The following is a 24,297-nucleotide window of genomic DNA, read 5'->3' as shown; positions in this document are numbered from 1 at the left end:
TTCCATTGCTGTCTTCTAATAGAAACAATAACCTCTCCACTTAAAACAACTAAATGTAGTTGCTACAAAGTGCCCCTTGGGAACATTTTTCTTATAAAGCACATTTTGACTTTAATAACTTTACAAACACCTCATTTATGTCTATGCCAACACTAATCTCTTTAATTCTTAGGAATATAAACTATCTCTATGCACTTCTAAAATCAAACAGTACCCCTAATACAGTTTATAATGCACTTGCCTTTGGTAGTTTAATTATAACTTTAAAATTTCAATTGAGTGTTTAATATTTCAAAATCAATTTGGATGTATGAAGATGCTTATTCCCTTGAGACCCTTTAGATTCACTTGACTAATGGATTAATACAATGATATGAACACAATAAATCACTGTAAGACTAAGTTGTTAAAAACAGCATTTATTTAAGAGTTCATACAGAGTGAAGTTAAAACTTAACTTTACAAAACTTATGTTTTGAATGAGGTGTTATGGGGGGACAACACATGATTTAAATACATATATATGTACATGTGTAATGTGTATTGTGTGTGTGTGTATATATATATTTAAATACATGCAGTTGCTCTATAGTTCAGATTGGTGCCTCAGTGGATACATGAGACAGTAGACAGTTCCTGTTGAAAAGTCTTTTTCAGGTAAAGTATGTGATATCTGCATATTTGAAACTAAGATTAGAAAAATGTCACAAGAAATGTCCTTGGCCTTTGCCTTCTGGACTAGGAAAGTGTCACCAGAGACAAAGAACATTTCTGGATATCCATCCAGCGACATCTGTTGTGGAAAAGAGAAAAGCTTTGTGAAGCATCTCATATCTTTGGTCAATGATTTACCTTTTGTCCATATATTGATAAATCGGTCACTTCTGAATTAACACTGAATTTCACTGACCACCTGCACTGTTAAAGAGGAAAGAGAGTAAGAGCTACTATGACATCAGAACAATAGCCAGTGCCTATTAGAGACGAGTGTAGTGCCCACTTTTTTCAACACTTGCCACTTGTTACTGATGTACACACACACATACCACACCTACACACCCTTCATAACATTTCCCACACAATAAAAAATTTGCGTAAGATCAAGTTCCTTTTTTCCCCAGTGCTTTTCTGCAACTTTCTTCTCAGAGCATTGTTCTCCCTCAATGTGTTAGCTAAGTCATCTGGAATTAAAGGGTATTTTTGGTAGAAATGCCATTCAGAGGTCCCTTTATATGATTCTAGTTTCATCTGGGTCCCTGCTGCCTGTGAATATCTCAGCCAGGCAGGCAGAGGCGCAGCAGTTGGAATGAGAGTCATTCGCTGAGGGAGTTCAACCAGGAAAAGGAGAAGACATGGCGAGCTGGCTCAGAATCAGCTCCATTCCCACTCCCTGAGGCAGCAGCCTGTCTCTGGAGGGGAGGGTTCTCAAATCCAGCCTGCAACAGAAGAGAACCTTCGTCAGAGGCAAAAGAGGCCAGTCCTTTCCAAGTTGGTCCAGTCCCTCTTCTACCGAGGAGAAAAGGTAATAATAATTATATAGGACATAATTATTATTAGGGATGGAGAGCAAGCTCAGGTTATCTTGGCTGTGGCCAAGAGCCATGAAAGGATTTCACACGCAGGGATAAAAGTATGCATGCAGTGGAGGAAAGTTCTAGGGAAAGAGTATAGGCTATTCTACTTTTTTTTAAGTCGACCTGTATATCATTTACTGAGATGAAAATCACATTAAAACTAACAGGAGTTTGGATTTAGAAAAGTCTAAGATAAAATCCTAAGTGACTTTGCTACATCACATGACATAATCTCTCCACTGCTAAATTAAGAATTTCTAAAAGCATGTGAAAAATATATAAGCAAATTTTGCAAAACTGTAGGTTTTGAGAAAGGATTCATTTCTCTAGGCAATAAAATCTAGTAACATAAACATTTCTAGTGAGGTATCTTTTATAGATACCAGACAAATCATAGGTTATGATTTTGAATCTAATCTCAAAAGTGAAATGTATTTATGATGCTTTGAGTTTAAAAAATAAAAGTTTAGTAGAATCAGGGACACTCATAAAGAAGTCTTGCTGAAATGCAATGTGTTGTAAAAACACAAACTCCTTACGTGGAAGGTATGACACACACAGTTCTTCCTAGGAGAAACACAAGAACATAGACTAACATATTCTGATGACGTCACTGGTAAAGTTATCCTGTGAGATTAGAAGGCTGCTGATACCAAAGCAATGAAGTAGGCACATGCATTCAACCCAGACGCCCAGGGTGATTTTTTGAAGCTGCTATATGATTGGATAACAACCGGCACAGGCAAAGCAGGACTTCAGTGAGTGTGTAGTTTTGTTGCCACTCAAAACAGTTTCAAGTGAAAAATGAGCACTTGTCCTACACTTTACCCGATTTCGCCCTAAGTATGTATTTGGGGGTAATGTTTCAAGTTCAGTAAAATTATCCCAAGTCCTTATGGCCTTAGGATTACCCTTCCCCCTGCCATGTTACTCCCTGATAAAAAGTTAAGAGGGGCCATGAAATCATATTAGCCATGGAATCATATTATTTTTATTAGAATAAAACTGAAGCAGGTAGTTTTCTGTAAAGGAATAGCTGAGACATCAAGTGTGACTGGGCTTCTTTTTAAAAAGGCTGTTATTAGATTCTGTTGGTAACAGGCTAGCTACCTGAATGTCCTTGAAGTTAAGGTGGAATAAACATCATCTTGACAGAGGTCCATCTAGTCAAAGCTATGGTTTTTCCAGTAGTCATATATGGATGTCAGAGTTGGACTATAAAGAACGCTGAGCACCGAAGAATTGCTGCTTTTGAACTGTGGACTGCAAGGAGATCCAACCAGTCAATCCTAAAGGAAATCAGTCCTGAATATTCACTGGAAGGACTGATACAGAAGCTGAAACTCCAATACTTTGGCCACCTGATGTGAAGAACTGACTCATTGGAGAAGACCCTGATGCTGGGAAAGATTGAGGGCAGGAGGAGGAGGGGACAACAGAGGATGAGATGGTTGGATGGCATCGCTGATGCGATGGACATGAGTTTGAGTAAACTCCAGGAGTTGGTGATGGACAGGGAGGCCCGGTGTGCTGCAGTCCATGGGGTCGAAAAGAGTCAGACACAACTGAGCCACTGAACTGACAGAGCCTGTTTATGCACACCAAACTCTTCTCGTCCCCATCAGAGTCACCTTACTCTCATGAATCCTAACAAAAAACCCAAGTGATCTGAGCACATCATTGATATGTAAAGAAAGCACTTTTCCTAGCCATTTTGTATGCGCAAACAGTGAATTCTACATAGATGAACAGACCATCAGGCTTCACTGTGTAGCCTCTTTTTTTGAAGACAACTTCTAATCTAGAGGAAACTTCTGTGACAGTTTTCCTGAAATATCTAAAGGGTGAAACTAGTTGCGTAAGGTATAGTCTGTGTGGGATAGAATCTTTGTGACACTGCTGGAGGTGTGCAAGCTATTTCAATGGCTTTTGGAATTTGTATTTCTGTGCTTTTTTATATTCAAGATTAAAATCTGTGTGTTAGTCGTGTCCAACTCTGCAATCCCATGGACTTTAGTCCACCAGGCTCCTCTGTCCATGGAATTTCCCAGGCAAGAATACTGGAGTGGGTTGCCATGTCCTTCTCCAGGGGATCTTCCTGACCCATGGATTGAACCAGGCAGGTTCACACCTGATCTGAACTCAGGTCTCCTGCATTGCAGGCAGATTCTTTACCATTTGAGCTACCCGGGAAGCCCAATGGAAAACCTATCTTCCATTTAAAATGTTTTGGCAGTTAATAGCCTACAGCCTTCAAAACTTAGTATCAAATAGTTTGGGTTTTCTGCTTTAACACCCTCACATTTCAGTCAGTTATTAGATTTTTCCTTCTAACAATATGGACAAATGCTATCTTTCAGAGAAGAAAGGCTGGTGCCAGAGTGGGGGCCAAGAGCAGAGATTATTCTGAGTATCTGTAGGTGACTACACTGTCTCCTTGGTCTTATTTATGTGAACTTGAGGATCCCTAACCATCTCAGCAAGGAAGTTTTATGCAAAGAGGCTGAGTCTGGTTTCGAATCCCAGAATAACAATTCATTAGCAGTATGACTCAGGCAAGACACTTAACCTCTCTGAGCCTTTTTTCTTCTCTTCTGTAAAACAGAGATGACACCCTATAACCTGCCTGCAAATGCAGGAGACATAAGAGACATGGGTTCAATCCCTGGGTCAGGAAATCCCCTAGAGGAGGGCATGGCAACCCACTCCAGTATTCTTGCTTGGAGAATCCCCATGGATAGAGGAGCCTGGCAGGCCACGGTCCATACATCACAAAGAGTTGGACATGACTGAAGTGACTTAGCACTCATGCACCCTATCCCACAAGGCTGTCATAAGGACTGAATAAATAATGTACCTAAAGCACTTGCCGGAGAAGGCAATGGCACCCCACTCCAGTACTCTTGCCTGGAAAATCCCATGGACGGAGGAGCCTGGTAGGCTGCAGTCCATGGGGTCGCTAAGAGTTGGACTCGCTAAGAGCGACTTCACTTTCACTTTTCACTTTCATGCATTGGAGAAGGAAATGGCAACCCACTCCAGTGTTCTTGCCTGGAGAATCCCAGGGACGGGCGAGCCTGGTGGGCTGCCGTCTACAGGGTCACACAGAGTCGGACACGACTGAAGTGACTTAGCAGCAGCACTTGTATGTGACTTACTTATATTAAGTGCTTCATAAATGTCCATCTCCTCCCTTCCTTCCTTTCTTCTTTTTCATATTAGTGAAGAGGCTCCTCTGCCAGGCAGAATCACCTGGGGACTATTTGTGAGGAATGATATACAACAGCCAGGACCCTCAGTAAAGAAAGACAGTTGTATTGGGGATGTTCATCTTTTCAGAACTGGACATCATGTATGTTTCAATTCTTTTAGCATGTTGTAATCATGACTATCCATCACCCAGTCCAGTGTATCTCCATGTGGCCCGACTTTAAATATGCCTCTCTCATAAAGGAAGAATGAGTTAAAATTTTAGAAATCTTTCTATAAGCACAGTCTATTCAATCAGAGGTTCTTCCCGGGTGACGCCAGTGGTAAAAGAACCTGTGTGCCAATGCAGGAGATGGAAGAGACACAGGTTTGATCCCTGTGTTGGGAAGATCTCCTGGAGGAGGGCACCGCAACCCACTCCAATATTCTTGCCTGGAAAATCCCATGGACAGAAGGGCCTGGCAGGCTACAGTCCATGGAGTCACAGAGAGTTGGACATGACTGAGCACACATGCACGCATTCAATCATAAGCAGACATTTTCCCTACAGCCTTCCCCAAGAGAACTTTATATATGCATTCTTTTCAATAGTTTTCCAAATGCTGGCTCTCCTTCATCACAGGAAGTGCTATTTCTTAGGAATACTGATGTCCCATGAATCTGAACAAAGGACAGAGAATGATAAGCACTGATCTTCTCTACCTGCTTTTGAGTTTGTCCGAGTTGGAGTTTGGTCCAAGGGGCATGACCAAGGGAAGAAAGGATTGTTCATCCCGTATTATTTCTAAATTTCACACATTTTCCTCAGGTAACAAATGAACAAACCTACAACCATCATTTAACACTGCTCTGTCAGCACAGGGCTTCAGATAAGTTAAGAAGTGTGAGTTTTAGTAATAAAATAAAACCAGGAGATAGAATAGGGAGGCAGACTTTGCCATCTCAACTGTGAGACCAGTTCAGTCAAGATCCATAGAAGACCAGCAGAAGGGGGTGACACACCTTTGCTCAAAGGAAAGACTATTTTTGTCAGATGAACTTGACCAGAAATTCTGGGTATTCATGAAGCAGACTCAGTCAGAAACATAAAACCTTTTATTTGCCTTTGATTTCGTTGCTGCTGCTACTAAATGTCCTTTAAAAGGGAATGAATGCAATGTCAGATTATGGTACTAGAGTGTCTTTTCCCTGCACAGAAGGGGAGGGTCATGAGAGGCGCTTTTACTCAGGGCTGAGTGATGTGTGGGCAGCATCCTTCTCATGTTATCATCTAGCGCCATTTCTTGCTGATGGAGATTGAGGAGCATGCATTCTGCCAGAGGCTTGTGGCCAATCTGTTCCTGAGTGCAGAACAGTTCCAGGCTATGGCCAGTGTTGGCTTGGCCTGAACTGTGCATGGTACTTTGACAAAGACTTTAATTAGTTGCAGACATCAAGAATCAGGTGCAAGAACATGGAGAAAAAGAATCTCTTGTCACTGTTGGTGGGAATGTAAAATGGTATAACAGAGCATCGCAGTTCCTCAAAATTTGAACATGGAATTGCTATACAATCCAGCAATTCCATGTTTGGGTATATACCCCAAAGATCTGAAGGCAAGAACTCACACAGATATTTGTACACTTATGTTTACAGTGGCACTATCAGAACATCTAAGAAGAAGCAACTTGAGTGTCCATCAATGGGTAAATAAACAAAATGTGGCATATACACAGAATGGGATAGTGTTGTTGTTGTTCAGTCTCTCAGTCGTGTCTGACTCTTTGCAACCCCACAGACTGCAGCATGCCAGTCTTCCCTGTCCTTCATCATCTTCCGGAGCTTGCTCAAACTCATGTCCATTGAGTCGGTGATGCTATCCAACCATCTCATCCTCTGTCACCTCCTTCTCCTCCTGCCCTCAATCTTTCCCAGAATCAGGGTCTTTTCCAATGAGTTGGTTCTTTGCATCAGGTGACCAAAGTATTGGCGCTTCAGCATCAGGCCTTCCAATGAATATTCAGGGTTGATTTCCTTTAGGATTGACTGTTTTGATCTCCTTGCAGTCCAAGGGACTCTCAAGAGTCTTCTCCAACACTACTCAATCTTAAAGGAAATTCTGAGACCTGCTGCAACAGGGGTGAACCTTGAGGATGTTATGCTAAGTAAAATAAGCAAGTCACTAAAAGATACAGTACCATCCCACTATCTAGAGTCATCAAATTCATACAAACAGAAAGTAGAATGGTGCTTGCCAAGGGCTGCACCAATGGAAAGAGGTTGTTTAATGTGTAGAGTTTCAGTTGCAAGTGAAAAAGTTCTGGAGATTGGTTGCCTAATAGTGGGAGTTTACTTAGTGATACTGGGCTTCCCAGGTGGTTCAGTGGTAAAGAATCTGTCTGCCAATGCAGGAGATGCAGATTCGATGCCTGGGTTGGGAAGATCCCCGGGAGAAGCCAATGGCAATCCATCCAGTATTCTTGCCTGAGAAATCCCATGGACAGAGGAGCCTGGTGAGCTACAGTCCATGGGGTCACAGAAAAGACAGACACGACTTAGTGACTGAGCATGAGTGCCTTTACCTACAGGCAGCTTGGCCCACTTGATTGAACAAAACCAGACAGATGCTTTCCTGATATTTACGCTGGCATAAGTCAGGGTAGCCATGTTAATAAGAGGAATTACTTTTTGCTGACCTAAAATAAAAGAGTGAGCTGTGCCAGGTCACGTAACGAGCGACCAGTGCCCTCGGGCTGCCTCTCAGCTTCCCAGGGCCTCTGTAAGGTACCAGCCTTGGCCCTTCTCCAAATGGCCAGCTTCTGTAGCACCCACGATTCTGATCCATTACCTTGTACCTGTCCCGGGTTCCATTCCCTCAGGCATATCCAAGTGATACTAACTGATCAGATGAATTGCAACCAAGAGATTAATGGATGCTGACAGCTTCAGGTCCAGTCCTGCCATTTACCACTTTACCTAGAAATTGTCCTGCCTAACCCTGCGGGCTGGCTGCTATATGTATGTCAGTCACATGCCTGGCTAGGAAGGGGAGGGGGGCTGGCAGTGAGGAAACTGTGTCCAGACCCCACCCTTGGACCATCCCCTCCACTCAGCCGCTTCGAATGGCAATCACAGATTCTACCTGACGAAAGGGTCTGGTTACCACTGCATGTTAAAAGCCAGTCTTTCTGGGCCAATCCAAAGGAAGCTTTGGCCTTCTACAGTGAAAGCCACTTGCCTTAAAACAATGAGGGTGGGAAAGGTAAGGCTTGACTGGAGGCTGCTGGGTGGGTGACCACTAGGGTCTGTCCTGCACCTGCTGGGCTGAGTCAGAGAGTCAGTGCCAGATGCTGGAAACAGGTGTAAGGGGGAATGCTGAGGGCAGGGTCAGAATGTTTATTCAGAAAGACTAAACCCAAGCACTGGCTGCTCCCTACTCAGCATTCCTGAACCTCGGGCCTCAGATAGCTTAAGCATCATAGATTCCAGGACAGCCAAGAGCCTGGGCCAGTCATCAAGGCCTGGGCAGTGCTTGGGGCCTGGTCTGTGACTCACAGCCAAGAGCCTGAGCCCCGGAAACTCAGTTGGGCAGGTCTATCCTGGGCATTTCCATCACAGGGATACAGTCTGTACTGCTCAGTGGCAGAGCAACTGAGGTATGTCAGGACTGCAGCACAGAGTTGTGAAAATACAGCACATTCTCAGTGGATGCTTGAGGAAGGGTGAAGAAGACACCCTCCCCTCCAACACAAGGAGCCATGGAAAGAAAACATTCACTAAAGGGCATTTTCCCCCGTAGGAGAATTTACAGCTGTGAGCACTGAGGGATGGAAGGGAGGGATGGAGCTGATCTGGGGGCTTCACCGCCTGTAGCTGCCTCCCTCTTGCTCAGTTAGGGAAGATCAGAAACCAGGCCTACGAAACAAGAAGAAATTAAATTCACTCCTTTTTCTTAACCTGGAAGAAGACATCTGGTGTACTGACTTTGTAGGGCCTCTAGGAATAGAAGGAGTTGGGCTGGGGAGCAGGAAGGAGAAGTGAAAATGTCGATGTCACAGTTTTGCAGACATTATCAGCAGCCTTCTTCTCAGGCATGGACCCGCCATTATGTGTCCAGCAGAGTGTGGGTGCATGTTCTCAGCCTTTCTGAAAGGACAGCTTTATTACAAAGGATGCTAATTAGATTATCAATTCCTCACTGATAGGACTTCTTTGCCTTGTGTGAGGGAAACAATAGGTTTTCCTCAAGAGCAGAGCCATGGGAGGTCGATGGTATTGTTATGCCCAGTTCATGGAGGAGAAAACAGGATGGTTGAGGAACTGGCTCAGAGTAACTCTAAAGTGCTGAGATCAGAACCCCAAAGGGAAAAGAGGCAGCCAGAGCTGCTGAGCATGTGCGACAGGCTGACTCCACCCCCACAAGTCAGAGACAGGGTGGGGGGTGGGGTCAGCAAATGAAGGACTGGTGTTTTCTCGCAGGGGGTGGAAGCCTAGAACTGACCTCTCTGTGCCAATGTGTCACCAGGGGTGAGTCAATGCAGAGAACCCTCGGTCACACTGTTATATCTTCAATCATATCAACCCTGATAAAGTGGGGATTCACCCACTTTCCCTAGATGTGGGTGTGACCTCCATTCTATCGCAGGCACACACTCCGTGGTGGTGGACAAGGGGTCACTGGGCACCAGGCTCCCAGCTGCTCCATAATTTGGAAAAAGTCACTCATCCTCTGTGATCCTCTACTTAAAAATGAGGAAGTTTTATAATAACTAAATCACTTTGCTGTACAGCAGACATTAACACCACTGTAAATCACTTCAATAAAACTAATTTTATGAAAAAATAACAATAACAATATCAAATTTTAAAAATGAGGAAGTTAAAAAATTCCTTCTGTGTGGGGTTGTCGTGAGGTTTAAATGAGAGAATCTCTGTGAAAGACCTTGCACAGGATAGAGCAAGGTGCACCTTAGTTACAGCCTTTGCCACACAGCACTGGTTTTTCAAATGAACAGTGGTGGATTTGTTCTTTGCTTTGTGAGTTCTAGTGGGGAAAAGGCATTTCATGGAAATCACTGAGATGCATAAATAAAGGGAGAAAAATCCACAGGGTGTACAGCACTAATAAGGGCCTTAGGTTAAATCAGAATGACAAACATTAAAAAAACTGCAGAAGTAAAACTCAAGTAGCTTTGTCATGACAACTCCCGCAGAAAGTTCTCCCCGGTGCCTATGTCACTGTTTTCATGGAATTGTAGGACTGCAGGCACATGTTGCCAGGGGAAGTGAATTCATTACACTGCTGCTGCTGCTGCTAAGTCGCTTCAGTCGTGTCCGACTCTGTGCAACCCCATAGACGGCAGCCCACCAGGCTCCCCTGTCCCTGGGATTCTCCAGGCAAGAACACTGGAGTGGGTTGCCATTTCCTTCTCCAATGCATGAAAGTGAAGAGTGAAATTGAAGTCGCTCAGTCGTGTCCGACTCGTAGCGACCCCATGGACTCCAGCCCACCAGGCTCCTCCGTCCATGGGATTTTCCAGGCAAGAGTACTGGAGTGGGGTGCTATTGCCTTCTTCATTCATTACACTGCTCACACATAATTTACATTACATTTCCCTCTTTAAAACAGATACATCCATTTCAGCTTCCTATTAAAGTGACTTTTAGGAAGGAAGCTATTTGATCTTGAGAAATATAGCCTACAGTTTTATTACAGATTTTTTCTTTTCTCTTCTAGTGTTAGTGGCTCAGTCATGTCTCACTCTTTGCGACCCCATGGACTGTAGCCCACCAGACTACTGTGTTCATGAGATCCTCCAGGCAAGAATACTGGAGTCAGTAGCCATTCCCTTCTCCAGGAAATCTTCCCGACTCAAGGACTGATCCCAGGTCTCCCGCATTGGAGACAGATTCTTTACTGTCTAAGTCACCAGGGAAGCCCCTTCTAGAAAAGCCCCCAAACTGACACTTACTAGGATATCACTTTCCCAGCAGGGGGAAAAAAAAAGAGAAAACTGCAGTTGCAGGATACAAATGAAAAAGCAATAATAAATAGTCTCATTAAAAACTTACTTCTTTAAATAAAATCCTTCCTCGCTCCAAAATTTTTTCTATGTAAAAATGCTTGCATTTCATTATCAGAACTTCTTATAATTTCCAGGACTATTAAGTCCTGGATAATATTATGCAGTAAATGTAGGCCTGAGTGCTGATCATTTTTTCCTCTATTTGTACCAAGTGAAATTCCAGCATAGTCAGGGTGCCTGGCTTAAAAGTAATTTGATTCATAAGCTTGAATCTCCTAATTTGTATAACACAAGCAGTGCTCTCAGTAGAGATTTCTGTTTGAAAATAATTTGACACCCTGAATCCCTCAATTAAATTTAGAGAACATAGTTAAATTTTCATTCATTTCAGTTTGTTTTGGAAAATTAAATAGATCATTTCAAAGAACATAGGACCTGTAGTGAAACTCATGGGAAATCATATTCTTGGTCTACTGGTTTATTTTTTTTAAACATTCTCTGATACCTTGTGAAATTAATCTCACGAAGGATAGAAGCTTTTGCCTCAGGCATCGCTCACCACCGAGTCCCTAGTGGCAGGTGGACTTGATATTTACCCTTAAAATTGGACTGAATGATATGGTCTCAAAGGTTATTTGCATGAAAATTATTTTATCTTTTTGCATGTGATATGTTGTGGGGACCCAGGGCTCCACATACCTGCTTTTCTTTGGAACACTGGCTACTGTTCATCCCAGTTTAAGAAAATATGGATATTTTCAAGGAGATTAAATCTTAGGTAGGGAAATTTGATAAGATCTCAGGTCTGGGGACACATGTATTGGTTTTTGAGAGTCTAGGAAATAAACCCTGGGCTTCAAGAAGAGAAGAGAATCTTGGCTAGTACCATGTATCTTTCTTTCCCCCCTTCCTTTCTTCCTTCTTTACTTTCTTTCTTTCTTCTTTCCTTCCTTCTTCTAAGAAATGTTTTTTATTTTTCCCTGGAGGAGCACCTTTATAATCTCAAAGGACAACATTTATGGAACGTGGGCTGGGAACTAAGATGGCCACGGGCTGGTTTTCCTTGGAGACACTTCCTGCACTGGACTTGCCCTCCACACACTGCTTCTGCTGTTTTAGGGTAGAGAATCCAAAGGTGTGGGTCACCCACATTGTCCCCGATGCTCTGTCTCTGAAATCATGATATATTCTATTGGAAGCATCTGGCAATCCTCAGGACAGGAGGAAGGACCATCTGCACCTTCTTGTCAGTCTTTGGGTGGGGAACCTTGTCAGCCAAGAGGATAAGCCCAGGGTTGGAAGGCCCTGGCCCAAGCTGGGGGGGGGCCTCTGCAGTCCTGTGGAAACTGGTGTAGACAGCACAAGGAGTGAACTGGGACAGAAGCATGTCATTAAAATGTACAGACATCTTAGCTCATAAAGCAATTTACATCTACACTAAAAATAGGGCCCCAAAGACCTTAATCATCAGATTGTAAAGTTGAGCCTAGTCACTTAAAAGCAGCAGGCGCCTCGGCTGTCAAGACCTTGCTCTGCTAGGCCTTGTTGGTGGCTGTGGGAGGAAGGGGAGACAGGTGTGCTGGATTTAGGCTGTGAGTCTTCCCATGGCCAGCTGTTTGGAACAGGTGAAGCTTTGTCTTCCTCCAGGCTACCCCCATCTGCCCTCTAACTTTTCTACCCTACCTTAAAGAACAGTATATGTGAACCCATTCAAGCAGGCAGACACAGAGAGTTATTTTTTTAACACTTTCCTTGGGATAAACTCTTCGAGAAAATATAACAATGCTAATTTAGGTACCTAAACAGAGTTTCAAAACACATAAGGCAAAACTGATAGAACTGCAAAGATAAATAGACAAATCCACAATTATAGTCAGATCTCTCAAAATTCCTCTTTTAGCAGTTGATAACAGAGAAGGCAATGGCACTCCACTCCAGTACTCTTGCCTGGAAAATCCCATGGACGGAGGAGCCTGGTAGGCTGCAGTCCATGGGGTTGCTACGAGTCGGACACGACTGAGTGACTTCACTTTCACTTTTTCCTTTCATGCATTGGAGAAGGAAATGGCAACCCACTCCAGTGTTCTTGCCTGGAGAATCCCAGGGACGGGGGAGCCTGGTGGGCTTCTGTCTATGGGGTTGCACAGAGTCGGACACGACTGAAGCAACTCAGCAGCAGCAGCAATTGATAAAACAAGTACACAGGAAATCAATGAGGATATAATGAACCTGAACAACACTCACTGACCTGATGGACATTCATAGAACATTCCACCAGCAACAACAGAAAATACCCGGTTTTCAACTGCACATGGAACATTCACCAAGTTAGCTTAGTACATTTTAAAGATCTGGAAGCATATAGACAATATTCTCTCTCCACAATGAAATCAAACCAAAAATCAAACAGAAAGAAATCTGGAAAATCGTAATTACGGCTGATTCCTGTCGTATGGCAGAAACAAGGCAACACTGTAAAGCAATTATCCTCCAATTAAAAAAGAAATCTGGAAAACCTCCATACAATGGAATACTACTCGGGAATATAAAGAAATGAGCTACTGATACATGTAACCAAATGGATGACTCAAGAACGATATGCCAAGTGAGAAAACCAGTCACAAAAGCCTATATATTGGATGTTTTCACCTATATGATCTTCTAGAACTGGTGAAACTATAACTACCAGCAAAATAGCAGCTGGGATGCCAGAAGGAGATTACCCGCAAAGGTACATGAGGATAGAGATACTCTATAGCTTCACTGTGGCCTGTAGCCACATAATGCTACATACCTGTCAAAACCTACTGAACCTTACAATCAAAATAGGTAAATTTTTAAAAATCACACTATTTTTCATCTCTTCATTCATCTAATCTTCTATGACTACATTTACTGTGTACATTCTAAGTCCTTTGTTCTACTGGGCAATGAGGTCTAAGCACCAGTAGGTAGACTTCAGACCTGGATTTTATGGGGTTTATGGAATCTGAAAGGGTAATCACAGCTGTGTAAACATTCAGCCAAATTGGTGTCCAGGAGATGTGGAGATAGTCTGGGAATTAGGGATTTGTGTAATAGCTTCAAGGCAAGAAATACATTTGGGGAAATGCAGTGGGCTATGTGAATCTATTATTACAGTTGCCAGAATGATTTGTCAGGCCTAAATTCATAACCCTCCCAATGAAAACATCCTGAAACAATTTACAAGATTCTTAGTACCAGATTTTTCGCTCTCTAATGTTGTGCAAATAGATGAATCCTTTCATCAAGTAGTTGTTTCATTTTCTTCATGAGAAAACTGAGGCTCAAAGAAATTAAGTGCCCAGAGTTGCGACTGAACTGAAGTTCTTCCTCTTGATTTCACAGATCTTTCCTGAGCCCCAGGCCATAGCACAGTTTCTACCCAACTTGCTCTTCTATTTTCAGACTTGAGGAATGCGCGGTGGAAAGTGGATATTCTAATCTTGCAACTACAAATAGCTATGATATGGTAAAAGCTTTCAGGGTCCCTGACAACTACAGCTTCGTGCTCTGGTGAAATATGTGAGCTGTGGTTCTTTACAGAGGCAGAAATGGCAGAGATTTTAATGTCAAAAACCCCATCTTCACAGCGGCTGGCTCTCTGAATGCATGTGTATGTGTGTGGTGGCAGCGGGGCTGGGGTCCTCTGACCTTGAGGCAGCTGCCAGGGTCCAGCTCAAGTGTCAGCCAGAGCAGCTGCCAAGTTAATCTACCAAGCAGGGAGACATTTCTCTGGACATCCCTGTTCCCATCAAGTGGTTTGGACAAATTTCTCCAACCACAGTCACTAAGCCTCACTGGGAAGGGCGAAGGGGAATGTGGAGGGGCTTTCATTGCTGCTGCTCCTGCTTCTGGGAAAATCTAATTGCCACACATTCCCGATATAAAACCCAGTTGTCCTGGTGGGTGTGGGGGTGGAACCTGTGCTAACCCTCAGGTGTAGTTAGCATATAAGCAGTGTAGGAAGAGGAGGACAATGGAGGAAGCAGAGAGGACCAGGAAATCTCCCTGGAGATGAGGCTCACAGAAGCTGCTTTTCAAGCGCAGCCGCCTGATCACAGTGCACTCCCCACTTATTATTGCCCTGTCTTCTGAGGTTGACTGGGGCATGGTGCAGTTTCTTAAAAAAATATTTAAAAATTAACACAGGAAGTAGATCAGATATAACTGCCACCAAACTCTTTGTGTTGACTGAGTGTACAACAGGCAGGGTCTAAAAGGGTGGGAACTTTAAGGGTTGATTTTGCAGCTGAAGACCAGCTAATGTATAGGACCTTTGCACAGTGTGACACAGCCCTGAATTCAAACCTTGCTGAGCAGTTAGTTTTCTTGGAGAACCAAGGTGGAGAAGGCAACAGTGTGCCTCTGATCTAACAAAGAGCAGAATCCCGGGTCACCACCAATGCAGAGAGCCAGCGTCTGGTTTTTGCCATCACCAGTTTCTAACACATAATCTTCCCATGTCATTAGGTGAAGAGAGAATGTACATGCTACGGCATCAGAAATCACAGACAGCAAGAACAGGGTAGTTTTCACTGTGTGAATGGCCCTGAGGCAAGCATCAGGAAACATCTTCCTTCTTAAATGGATTATGGTTCTGCTGATGGGGCTCAAGTGAGTTTACAGATTAGCAAGTGAGCCTGAGATGCTTCTGTCATTCTAAGGCCACCTCATTTCCCAGGATGGGTTAAGAGAGGTAAGACCACCAGTGAATCAAGGAGAACCTGCGTGTCACATCCTAAATGTTCACGGAAAGACTAACCAAGTGTGAAATTCTACAAGCTAACCTTGCATTGCATGCCTGGTCACTCAGTCATATCTGACTCTTTGTGACCCCATGGACTGTAGCCTGCCAGGCTCCTCTGTCCAAGCAATTTTCCAGGCAAGAATACTGGAGCGCGTTGCCATTTCCTACTCCAGGGGAACTTCCCGACCCAGGGATCGAACCTGGGTCTCCTGCATTGCAGGCAGATTCTTTACCCTCTGAGCCACCAAGGAAGCCTCGTTTATCCCACAATATAATTAAATAAGAGCTGTAACCACCTTATATAGAGCCTGTTTAAATATACCAATTTATATACCTTTATCTAAATTCCGCCAACTTCTATATCTTTAAGTTTAGTTTCAATAAGGAAATTGCATTAGACAAATATCTAGTGAGTTGAGTTCTGAGGCAGTGAAGGTGAATCAGGCCTGCAAAACCTTCAGAGGGATGGGGAATCTGATGCTGTGGTGAGGTCTCTATTAATCTGTCCATACCTCCTTTCAGGCAGGGATCAAAGAGTGGTCCTCCATCATAAACAGATGTCCTTCTCTAAGTGAAAGGCTCTTTCTCAAACACCAAGAACTACCCAAGGTTCCTGGCAGTAGTGAAAGTCAATTCACCATACCCTCCACCCACAACCCCACCCCCCTGCCTCACCCTCACGACAGGCATGTGAATGACAGCATCCATGACAGGGGCTCCAATGGACAGCAGACAAGAAGCATGACTTCCCCCGCAGCCTCAGAGAAGCGTTACAAGGATATATGGCAACAAAATCCCAAACCTGAACTCTCAGAATATAAACTTAACTCTTCAGACAATTATTCAGATCCACAATTATTCAGGACATTCCAATTATGCACGGACTATTCTCTCCCTCCTCATTTGCCCCACTGAGCCCATCACTGATAACTTCCTCCCCCTGTTGTTCATCACAAATGACAGGAGGAGGAGTTATGCCCTTGAGCTGACCAAGACACTCAGAACATTCTAGAATACACAGGTTATGGCTGACTATTAGACACTGGGGTAGGTGCCACTCACACCCAGTTATAGACATAGCAGGGACCCATGGGGAGCCTACTGCCATTGCTGAGTAGACAGCTAATGAGGCAGAAAGGAGCTATGAGGGGAACTTCCAAGAGAGTCAGTGTCAACCCGGAAAAGTCAGCGAGCCAGAAATAGCTGAGCCCTTTCGGCTCTAGTCACCCTGGATCACTTCTGAGCCACAGGCACAGGGAGCTGGGTCTCAGGTCCAGCAGCGTCATTTACTCAAAACTATGTGGGGTTTAAATCTTTAAATATGACTCATGAAGCTGATAATATTCAAAAGGTTACGAAAGGAGTAAGATGATTAGTCCCTAAACCCCTTAACAGTCATCAAGAAAAGGCTTGACTATGAGACAACATACCAAAAATAATATACTGTTGGCTTTATGACTTTTCTTTGGTTCTAATTTGTTATAGCCAGTAGATTGAACATTGGCCCTCTGGCTCCTTATTCATTCAGATCTCACTTGGCCAAAATGCCCCCTTTGTGACTGCGCCTGGGCTCCCCTCTCTTAGGAGAGACACTGTGGACTCTGAGAGTGCAGAGAGAACCAGAAGTCACCTGGTCCACCTGCCCACCAAAGCAGTTACCTGCCCACCTGGGCACCTCTCTGGTGAGGCAGATGATAGGCTGCTACTGAACTGATGGAAACCTGCATAGTCCTGTATGAGGCCTTAGCTGGTCATCCATCTAAGAGCAGACTACTCATAGCATTCTGGACACCTTTGGAAAATGGCCTCCTCAAATGGCTATTCTGCCTGGAGAATCCCATGGACAGAGGAGCCTGGTGGACTACAGTCCATGGGGTCGCAAAGAGTCGGACAGGACTGAGTGACTAACACTTTCAGTGGCTATTATGGAGGGTCCACTCCCACTGGATTACTGAATAATTGCCCAATGAGTCTCGTTCTGAGTCAGGATCCCCTTCCATGCAGGATTAGATGACGGAGTGATTCTCTTCAGGAAGGGGCTGTGAGGCCACGAGTAGTGCTTGGAAACTTGGGTCTTTTTAGATTGGCAGAGCCTCAGAATTGGGGGAGAAATTCATCTCTGGGCCTACAGAAGAGAAACATTATTGAAGAGCTACATGAGATGTTAGTCAAGGGAAAAGAAAAGATTTCCTACCCATTAAAGTAAAAATCAAGCATTGAATCTGACGCCAGATGTAGTGAAGTATAAGAAAAGCCAAAAGTGCTAGGCAGATTCCTAACTCCTGTGAGAAAACAAGAAGAAAGCTTCACTGATATTATCACAAATAATATTTTCATCTTCATTCAGATGGATTTTTCATTTTCATTTCGATTGTGCTCCTATCTTGGGTTATTGTATTACTGTCTTTCTGCCTGACTCAATGTCCACTAAATATGTAAGGAATCCCATAAACTTTCTAGAAATAAACTTTCCATCCGTCTTTTAGAAAACTTTCTACTCCACTTTTTTTACAACCTAAAATAACCTTCAAAGATTTCCTCACACAAACATATCTTTTTTGTCATTTTTCATTCATGAAAATACATGGCACGAAAGCAGTCCATCTTTGAATTTTCCAAAAATCATTTCCATTTATTACCTCATGGAAATCGAGGTTCACTTGAGCAGATAGTTAAAACAGTAAGAATTTTATGATTTTTGAAAAAATGCTGTTTGTTGTTGAAATCACCTGATAACCCAGGAGCACGGAACTCGAGCATATTTTTTCCGCCAGCCCCTGTCTGGGCAACACCCACACGTCATTTAAGAATACTCATGGGTATGGAGTAACCATGAACATTCTTCTTTGTGAAGAAATTGTAGAAGATTTCTTCTATGGAATCTTTGAGCCATGCAAACATCTAGCCCAGTGTTAGGAAGAACTTCAAACTTGTATTTTGATAAGAAAAAAAAAAAAAGTATTAAATGACCCCTTAACAAATTCCAAAGGAGGGAAGTCTGTGCTTTTCTGCTCCCAGCAGCACATGCGTAGGAAGCACTGGTTTAATAAAGCCAACACTATCTTTGTCCAGCCTTCACCAGCACGCTCCCAAAACCAAAACCCAAGAATCAGAGGTTATTTTCCAGAGCCGACATAGAACTTGACTCAAACGTGCCTGCTAGGTGTTGGGAACGACACAGAAGCAAGTGATTAGTCTTTGGAAGCTCAGAGAGGACGCAGAAAAGGCCCAACAAGGGCCAGTGGCCAGTGCAGAGGAGGACCAGGGATGCCAGGCAGTCACTGCAGACAAGCAGCTTTCACCTGCATGCCTAGGGGCCAGGCCCGCTTGCACTCCCGCCCCTGGGCAACCAGGTGTGAAGTCTCCACGCATGGGCAGAGTAAAGTCAAATTGGTGTCTCTTTCACTTCATGTCAGGCTTAGAAAAACAAGCCAACTTGGGACAGATGAGTCGTTCCCCTTATCCCCCAGGCCCCAGGTTCTGTCCGCCCCTTCAGAAGCCCTTCCTCCTTGCTGTCATCCCAGCAGGACCAGGCGGCGCAGGGCGCATTCAGACCCCAGAGCATTCATTGACACTAACCTGAGAAGTAGCTGCAGGTGAGCTAGCATCCTTACCACTCACTGCTGCCCTCTCCCTGGCTGCGGCTTCCGCCCCTTCAGCCTTCCGCGCATGAACATCCTTGGAACCTGAAGGCCCTACGCGCGCGAGACTTCCGCTCCCTGGGGCGGAAGGTGGGTTGGCGGTGGATTTCCGGGTCTGGCCTTTATACCAACTAGGGTAAAGCAAGGGCTCCGCAGTGTCCGTTGCTGCTGGGACTGGAGTTTCAGACTCTGTGGTCTGCTGGGAGCCAGTGGGCACCACCTCCCCCTTCACAGGATGGATAAATTCAAAAGCAAAAAAAGAGAAAAGCAGTGGATTTTAGTTCCCTTCAGGTTTGCAAAGGAATAGCTCTCTGTGTGTGGGCCCGATCTAGTGCGTGTTTCAGCTCAGCCCACCCTCCACAAGGGCTCAGGCCAAGGAATGCAGCCAGCATTCTTGTCTCAGCGTCTATTTGTGCCCCCTCGTCTTTCCTGGGCTTGTCTCACTAGACTGTGGCCTTGGTCAGGTAGACAGCAGAAGCCTAAAACAAAGTTTGCTTATAAAGTAGCAGATAATGGAAGAAAGGGCAAACTATTGGCCAGAATTAATTTTGTATATTATACGTGGGTCCCCCAAAACCTCTTTTCTCAACCCCCAAATTGAAATCTAATTGATCAAACCCAACTGTCATTTAATTATCATACCCATTTCGATTTCAGTGCAATTGGTACACCCAGAATTTCAAGATTCCAGGAATTATAGTCTTTTAGCTTAGTTTCCTATGGAGACAGAGCATAAGATATAATTCCATCTCTTGAGTTCCCTCTTTGCAGTTTTGTTTCTATTGATAATTCCAATCCACATTGAAACCAGGACTTTTTTTTTTTTTTTTGATAAGTCTTCATTGCCCACAAACTCAACGGGTTGGGACTGTCAAAGGTGTCGTGAAGTCAATACAGACGCTTGAGAACCAAACAGTGACATCTTAGAAAACATAAAGTCAGCCACAGGACAACCACAGACAGTGTCTGGGATGAGCTAATTTCCTAAGAAATTTTTAAAAACAATTCTATCAACACATTATCTCATCAAATAACAGAGACATAGGAAACCTCAGCTTCCTTTATTTGCCCATTGACCAAAAGCTATAGTTCTGTTTCAGGGTAAGCAACAGGGACATAAACTAGCATGGTTTCTCTATTTAGTTTCATATTACCTACAGAAAATCCAAAATTCTGAAAATATAACCATTTTTATCTCTTAGCCTATACCCTGTATCTATACTAAGTCAATGCCATGCTCTCAGCTCTCTATGAATTCACATGTTAACACACACATACACAATTGCCATAGATTGCCTCAGATTTGAGGGTGGGAAAATTATGTGAAACTGAGTCTTGCCAACCGGTTATAACCACAAAGACCCTGCTGAGTGCCCTAGAAGACTTTCTCCCTGACACTGTGACGGCCCTAAAATCTCGTGTCCTCCATATACAAACGCCTGGCGTGGCGTTTCCTTTACTTGAGGTAGAATAAATGGTTTGAGCTGCTCAGCAAGGAGGCACACCTGCGTGTCCTGCAAGAGGGAACTCATAACTGAGTTACCTGTGTCACCGGGGCTTCCATAGCAGGTAGCAGGGCTGGAGGGGGGTCCGGAGAGGGAACTGGGGGTGCCTCAGGGGCAGCCTGGAGCTCCAAGGTCGGTGGAGAGGGCTCCAAGCCTTTCTCTGGACTTTGATCTCCCCCTGATGACTCAGTCTGGACGTCTTCCGCCTCTTCCACTTCTACTCCCTCTTCTTCACCTTCTCCTTCTCCCTCTTCTCCCTCTTCTTCTTCGTCTTCATCCTCTGATAAGGTAATGCGTTTTCATATTGTTATAATTACCATTGCGGCCATGAAAAACATGACTGGCCAATATTTGTAGCTCAGATTAAGGTCAGGGCTACGGAAATCCTCTCCATCAGACACTCGACAACAGCAGGGGGCTTGCACTTCCAGTTAAATGTGGACATGATGCTGTGCAAGTGGTCCCAGTCATCACCACCCTGCTTGCTCCCCTCCCCAGTACAAAGTGTGGTCCTCTCGACCACCGTGCACCATCCGCCTCACCCCCAGAGCCTGTTCCCATATCCATCATGCTCTGTCACATCTGCCAGTTCCTGGAGGGCTGGGACTGTCACTTACTTTTTTCTGTCAAATTAAATGGAAAAGCAAATCTCTTCCTTATGTCAGAAGACACACAAAACCCTGGTCCTATTTAATTTCTCACCTCCTTTGTTCAGTGAAGGATGATTTTTGCCACAGTTAATGCCATGACTCTTTGAAACCCACTGATCTGATTTTTTTTTGGGGGGGGTGCTGTCTTCAATGTGGTTTATTTAAAATTAATTTTTATTGGAGTATAGCTGCTTTATAATGTTGTATTAATTTCTGCTGTACAGCAAAGTGAATCAGCCATAAGTATACATCTATCCCCTCTTGTTTGGATTTCCTTCCCATTTAGGTCACCACAGAGTGCTGAGTTGAGCTCCCTGCATACAGTAGGTTCTCAGCTACCTATCTTATACATAGTATCAATACTATAACCCACTGATTTTAATATTTCCTCAGGCAATATTAATGATAGACAATATTAAGTAATTTTTAAAGAACATCCATCCTGAAGATTTACTTCTAAAGTTATGTCTGTGGACACTGATATAAATCCATGGCATTACAGTGGTCTAGCCAAGGAGCCCTATCATCTAACTGAGCTTCTCTTTTCAACTATCTCATCTGGATCAGTTTCCAAGAATGGGATTTCTGGGCCAGATGAGAGGGATGTGTTTATAACTCATTGAGTACATCTGATCACATAGCCTCAGTTTTATTTCCAGGTGTGACTTACTCTATGACTCACTCTATGACTCACTCACTTTTCTTGTCCTCTAGTATTTAAGTGAAAGTGCTAATGGTACAGTATCTAAATCCAAGTGTCTTCCATGTTTTATTTTTATCTCATCCTTAACCGTACAGCTGATGACACTTTACATCATTATCATAATGGCTAACACATTGTGTACGGTTGAAGTTGAGATATTAGCATCACCATCAGTTATTAAATATTTGATGAACCAGAGTTAATGCTCTATAACTGAATGATAACAAGCACTGTGATGGGCAAAGCTAAATAAACAACATCCACAAACTGTTTGATTCTGTCAAGAAATAGAGCTTCATGTTGGATTATGATCCTTGTGAAGTTGTCAACATCCATTATGGAGATGATCCTGAATCCCCCTTTCCTCCCACCAAAACCTTCTTCCACGGTCACACACCTGCAGTTTTGGGCAAATGGTCACAAGAATAACAAACCTCTGTAAAAATCAATTTCACGTATTATTTTTTCTTCTCTATTGAGGTTGACTGTGAAGTGGTTCATGTTCTCATAATCATGTTCTATTTTCTCCATCTGAAATGCCTTTGATGCTTCAGAAATTCTGCAAAAAGACAAGTTCCCACTTTCTGTTACTGTGTAAAGTTTGATGGCATTGGGTAAAAATGAAAGATATACTTTTTTTCAAAAAATGAAAATTACTTACTTTTGTAACAGGGTTTTGGCATTCTGTGGAAGCAAACAAAAGACAAGCCTACTTAAATTGTTTTCATCAAAGATGTGTTGAAATTGAATTCTTTCCTTTGCTGTCTCTTAAACATCTCATAGCTTAGTTTTTAAATGCTGTAAATAACTACCGTTTTCTATACCAGATCCCTCTTATATTTAAGCAACTCCATGGTTCCTTAAATATATGCTTATGAAATAGTTTAAACAGATGGAGAGATAAACACATATATTTTAGTTGAGAAGATAGATCTAAGTGAGATGTACAGAAAATATTGAAAATTCAATGACAGTCCTTCAGCACCCACCGTCTTGGTTTGTTTCCTCTGGGGCCAGAGATACCTACCTGCAGAAACACTGCCATTTCTGGCTCATCCATGAACTGTATCCCTGATTCAACCAACTTTGACACATTCTCCAAATGGTCAGAATACTTTTTGATGAGAGCACGGACATGTTCCAACTTCTCCTCTTGAGTTCGGGTGATAACTTGGGTCATTTCATTCTTCCTCTCCTCCAAGATGCCATACAGGTAATCAAACTTCTCACAGAGTTCCTGTTTCTGTTTTCTGCAGCATTCCTGTTGGGTTAGCTAATGTTAGTGTTCAAAGAGTGTCTGGAGAAATTACATGGGCATTTCAGGAGAAAAGAAACTTGACTTATGTAGGATACTTTTTTTCTTTCCCCTCAGGCTATCCTTTCGGTATACATACCTACTGTGTTCATGTGTTGAAAATCCCATTTTTATTATACTTGCTGCTTAAGACTCTCCCCAGTCAATCAAATTGGCCAAGTGGATGGATGATTTTGTTTTCCTTTTGATGAGTCATACAGCTTGCAGGATCTGAGTTCCCTGAGCAGGAACTGGACCCCGGGTAGGGCAGTGAAAATGCTGAATCCTAACCACTAGACTGCCAGGAAACCCCATGGATTATTTTTCAATCTTGTGTTTTGTAAGTGGAGAATTTCATAGACATGGTTTTAAATGTGGACAGGACTGAGTTTAAGTGTTGTAGTGGTGGTGGTTTATATAATAGTTTTATATCTTGCTTTGGAATGAGTTTAAGTATGGTAGTGGTGGTGGATTAGTTGCTCAGTCGTGTCCAACTCTTTGTGACCCCATGGAGTGTAGTCCACCAGGCTTCTCTGTCCATGGGATTCTGCAGGTAAGAAGATTGGCGTGGATTGCCATGCTCTTCTCTGGGGGATCTTCCCAGCCCAGAGATCAAATCCGTGTCTCCTGCATTATAGGCAGATTCTTTACCACTAAGCCACCTGAAAATCCCAGTCAGGTGGGATTCTCTTAGTCAAATAAGTGACTAAGTATTCTCTTAGCCAGATAAAAATTAGATAGCTTATGTCAGCCATCTAACATTGAGTGGTTTAAATGGAACAACTACTTTATTCCTATATCATATTATTTCTGTTAATATCCTGCTCTTTAAAAAAAATTAAATAATTTTATTTATTTATTTTTGGCTGTGCTGGGTCGTCGTTGGCGAGCAGGCTTTTCTGTAGTTGTGGCAAGCAGGGGCCACTCTCTGGTTGCCGTGCATG

General features: G+C 43.4%; 1 protein-coding gene across 4 annotated transcripts in view; it reads right to left on the bottom strand.

Moving 5' to 3' along the window:
* Positions 1-403: 403 nt before the first annotated feature.
* Positions 404-24,297, bottom strand: part of TRIM55 (tripartite motif containing 55) — a 58,103-nt gene continuing 34,209 nt past the window's right edge. Inside the window, exons 5-11 of one of the 4 annotated variants that reach the window (XM_061438871.1) lie at positions 23,087-23,320; positions 22,721-22,743; positions 22,494-22,618; positions 20,745-20,986; positions 19,140-19,427; positions 17,755-17,842; positions 404-1,436 (exon numbers count right to left, since the gene is read on the bottom strand). In XM_061438871.1, the coding sequence (XP_061294855.1) occupies positions 1,426-1,436; positions 17,755-17,842; positions 19,140-19,427; positions 20,745-20,986; positions 22,494-22,618; positions 22,721-22,743; positions 23,087-23,320 (1,011 nt within the window). In that variant the 3' untranslated portion in view covers positions 404-1,425. Of the gene's footprint in view, positions 17,686-17,754; positions 17,843-19,139; positions 19,428-20,744; positions 20,987-22,493; positions 22,619-22,720; positions 22,744-23,086; positions 23,321-24,297 lie in introns of all 4 variants that reach the window. The other 3 variants (XM_061438870.1, XM_061438872.1, XM_061438873.1) reach the window with 3 other exon arrangements.

Source organism: Bos javanicus, chromosome 14, assembly GCF_032452875.1.
Source record: "Bos javanicus breed banteng chromosome 14, ARS-OSU_banteng_1.0, whole genome shotgun sequence".
NCBI classification, from domain to species: Eukaryota; Metazoa; Chordata; class Mammalia; order Artiodactyla; family Bovidae; genus Bos; species Bos javanicus.
Note: the sequence above shows the minus strand (reverse complement) of the source record. Positions and strands in the feature narration are given on the sequence as shown.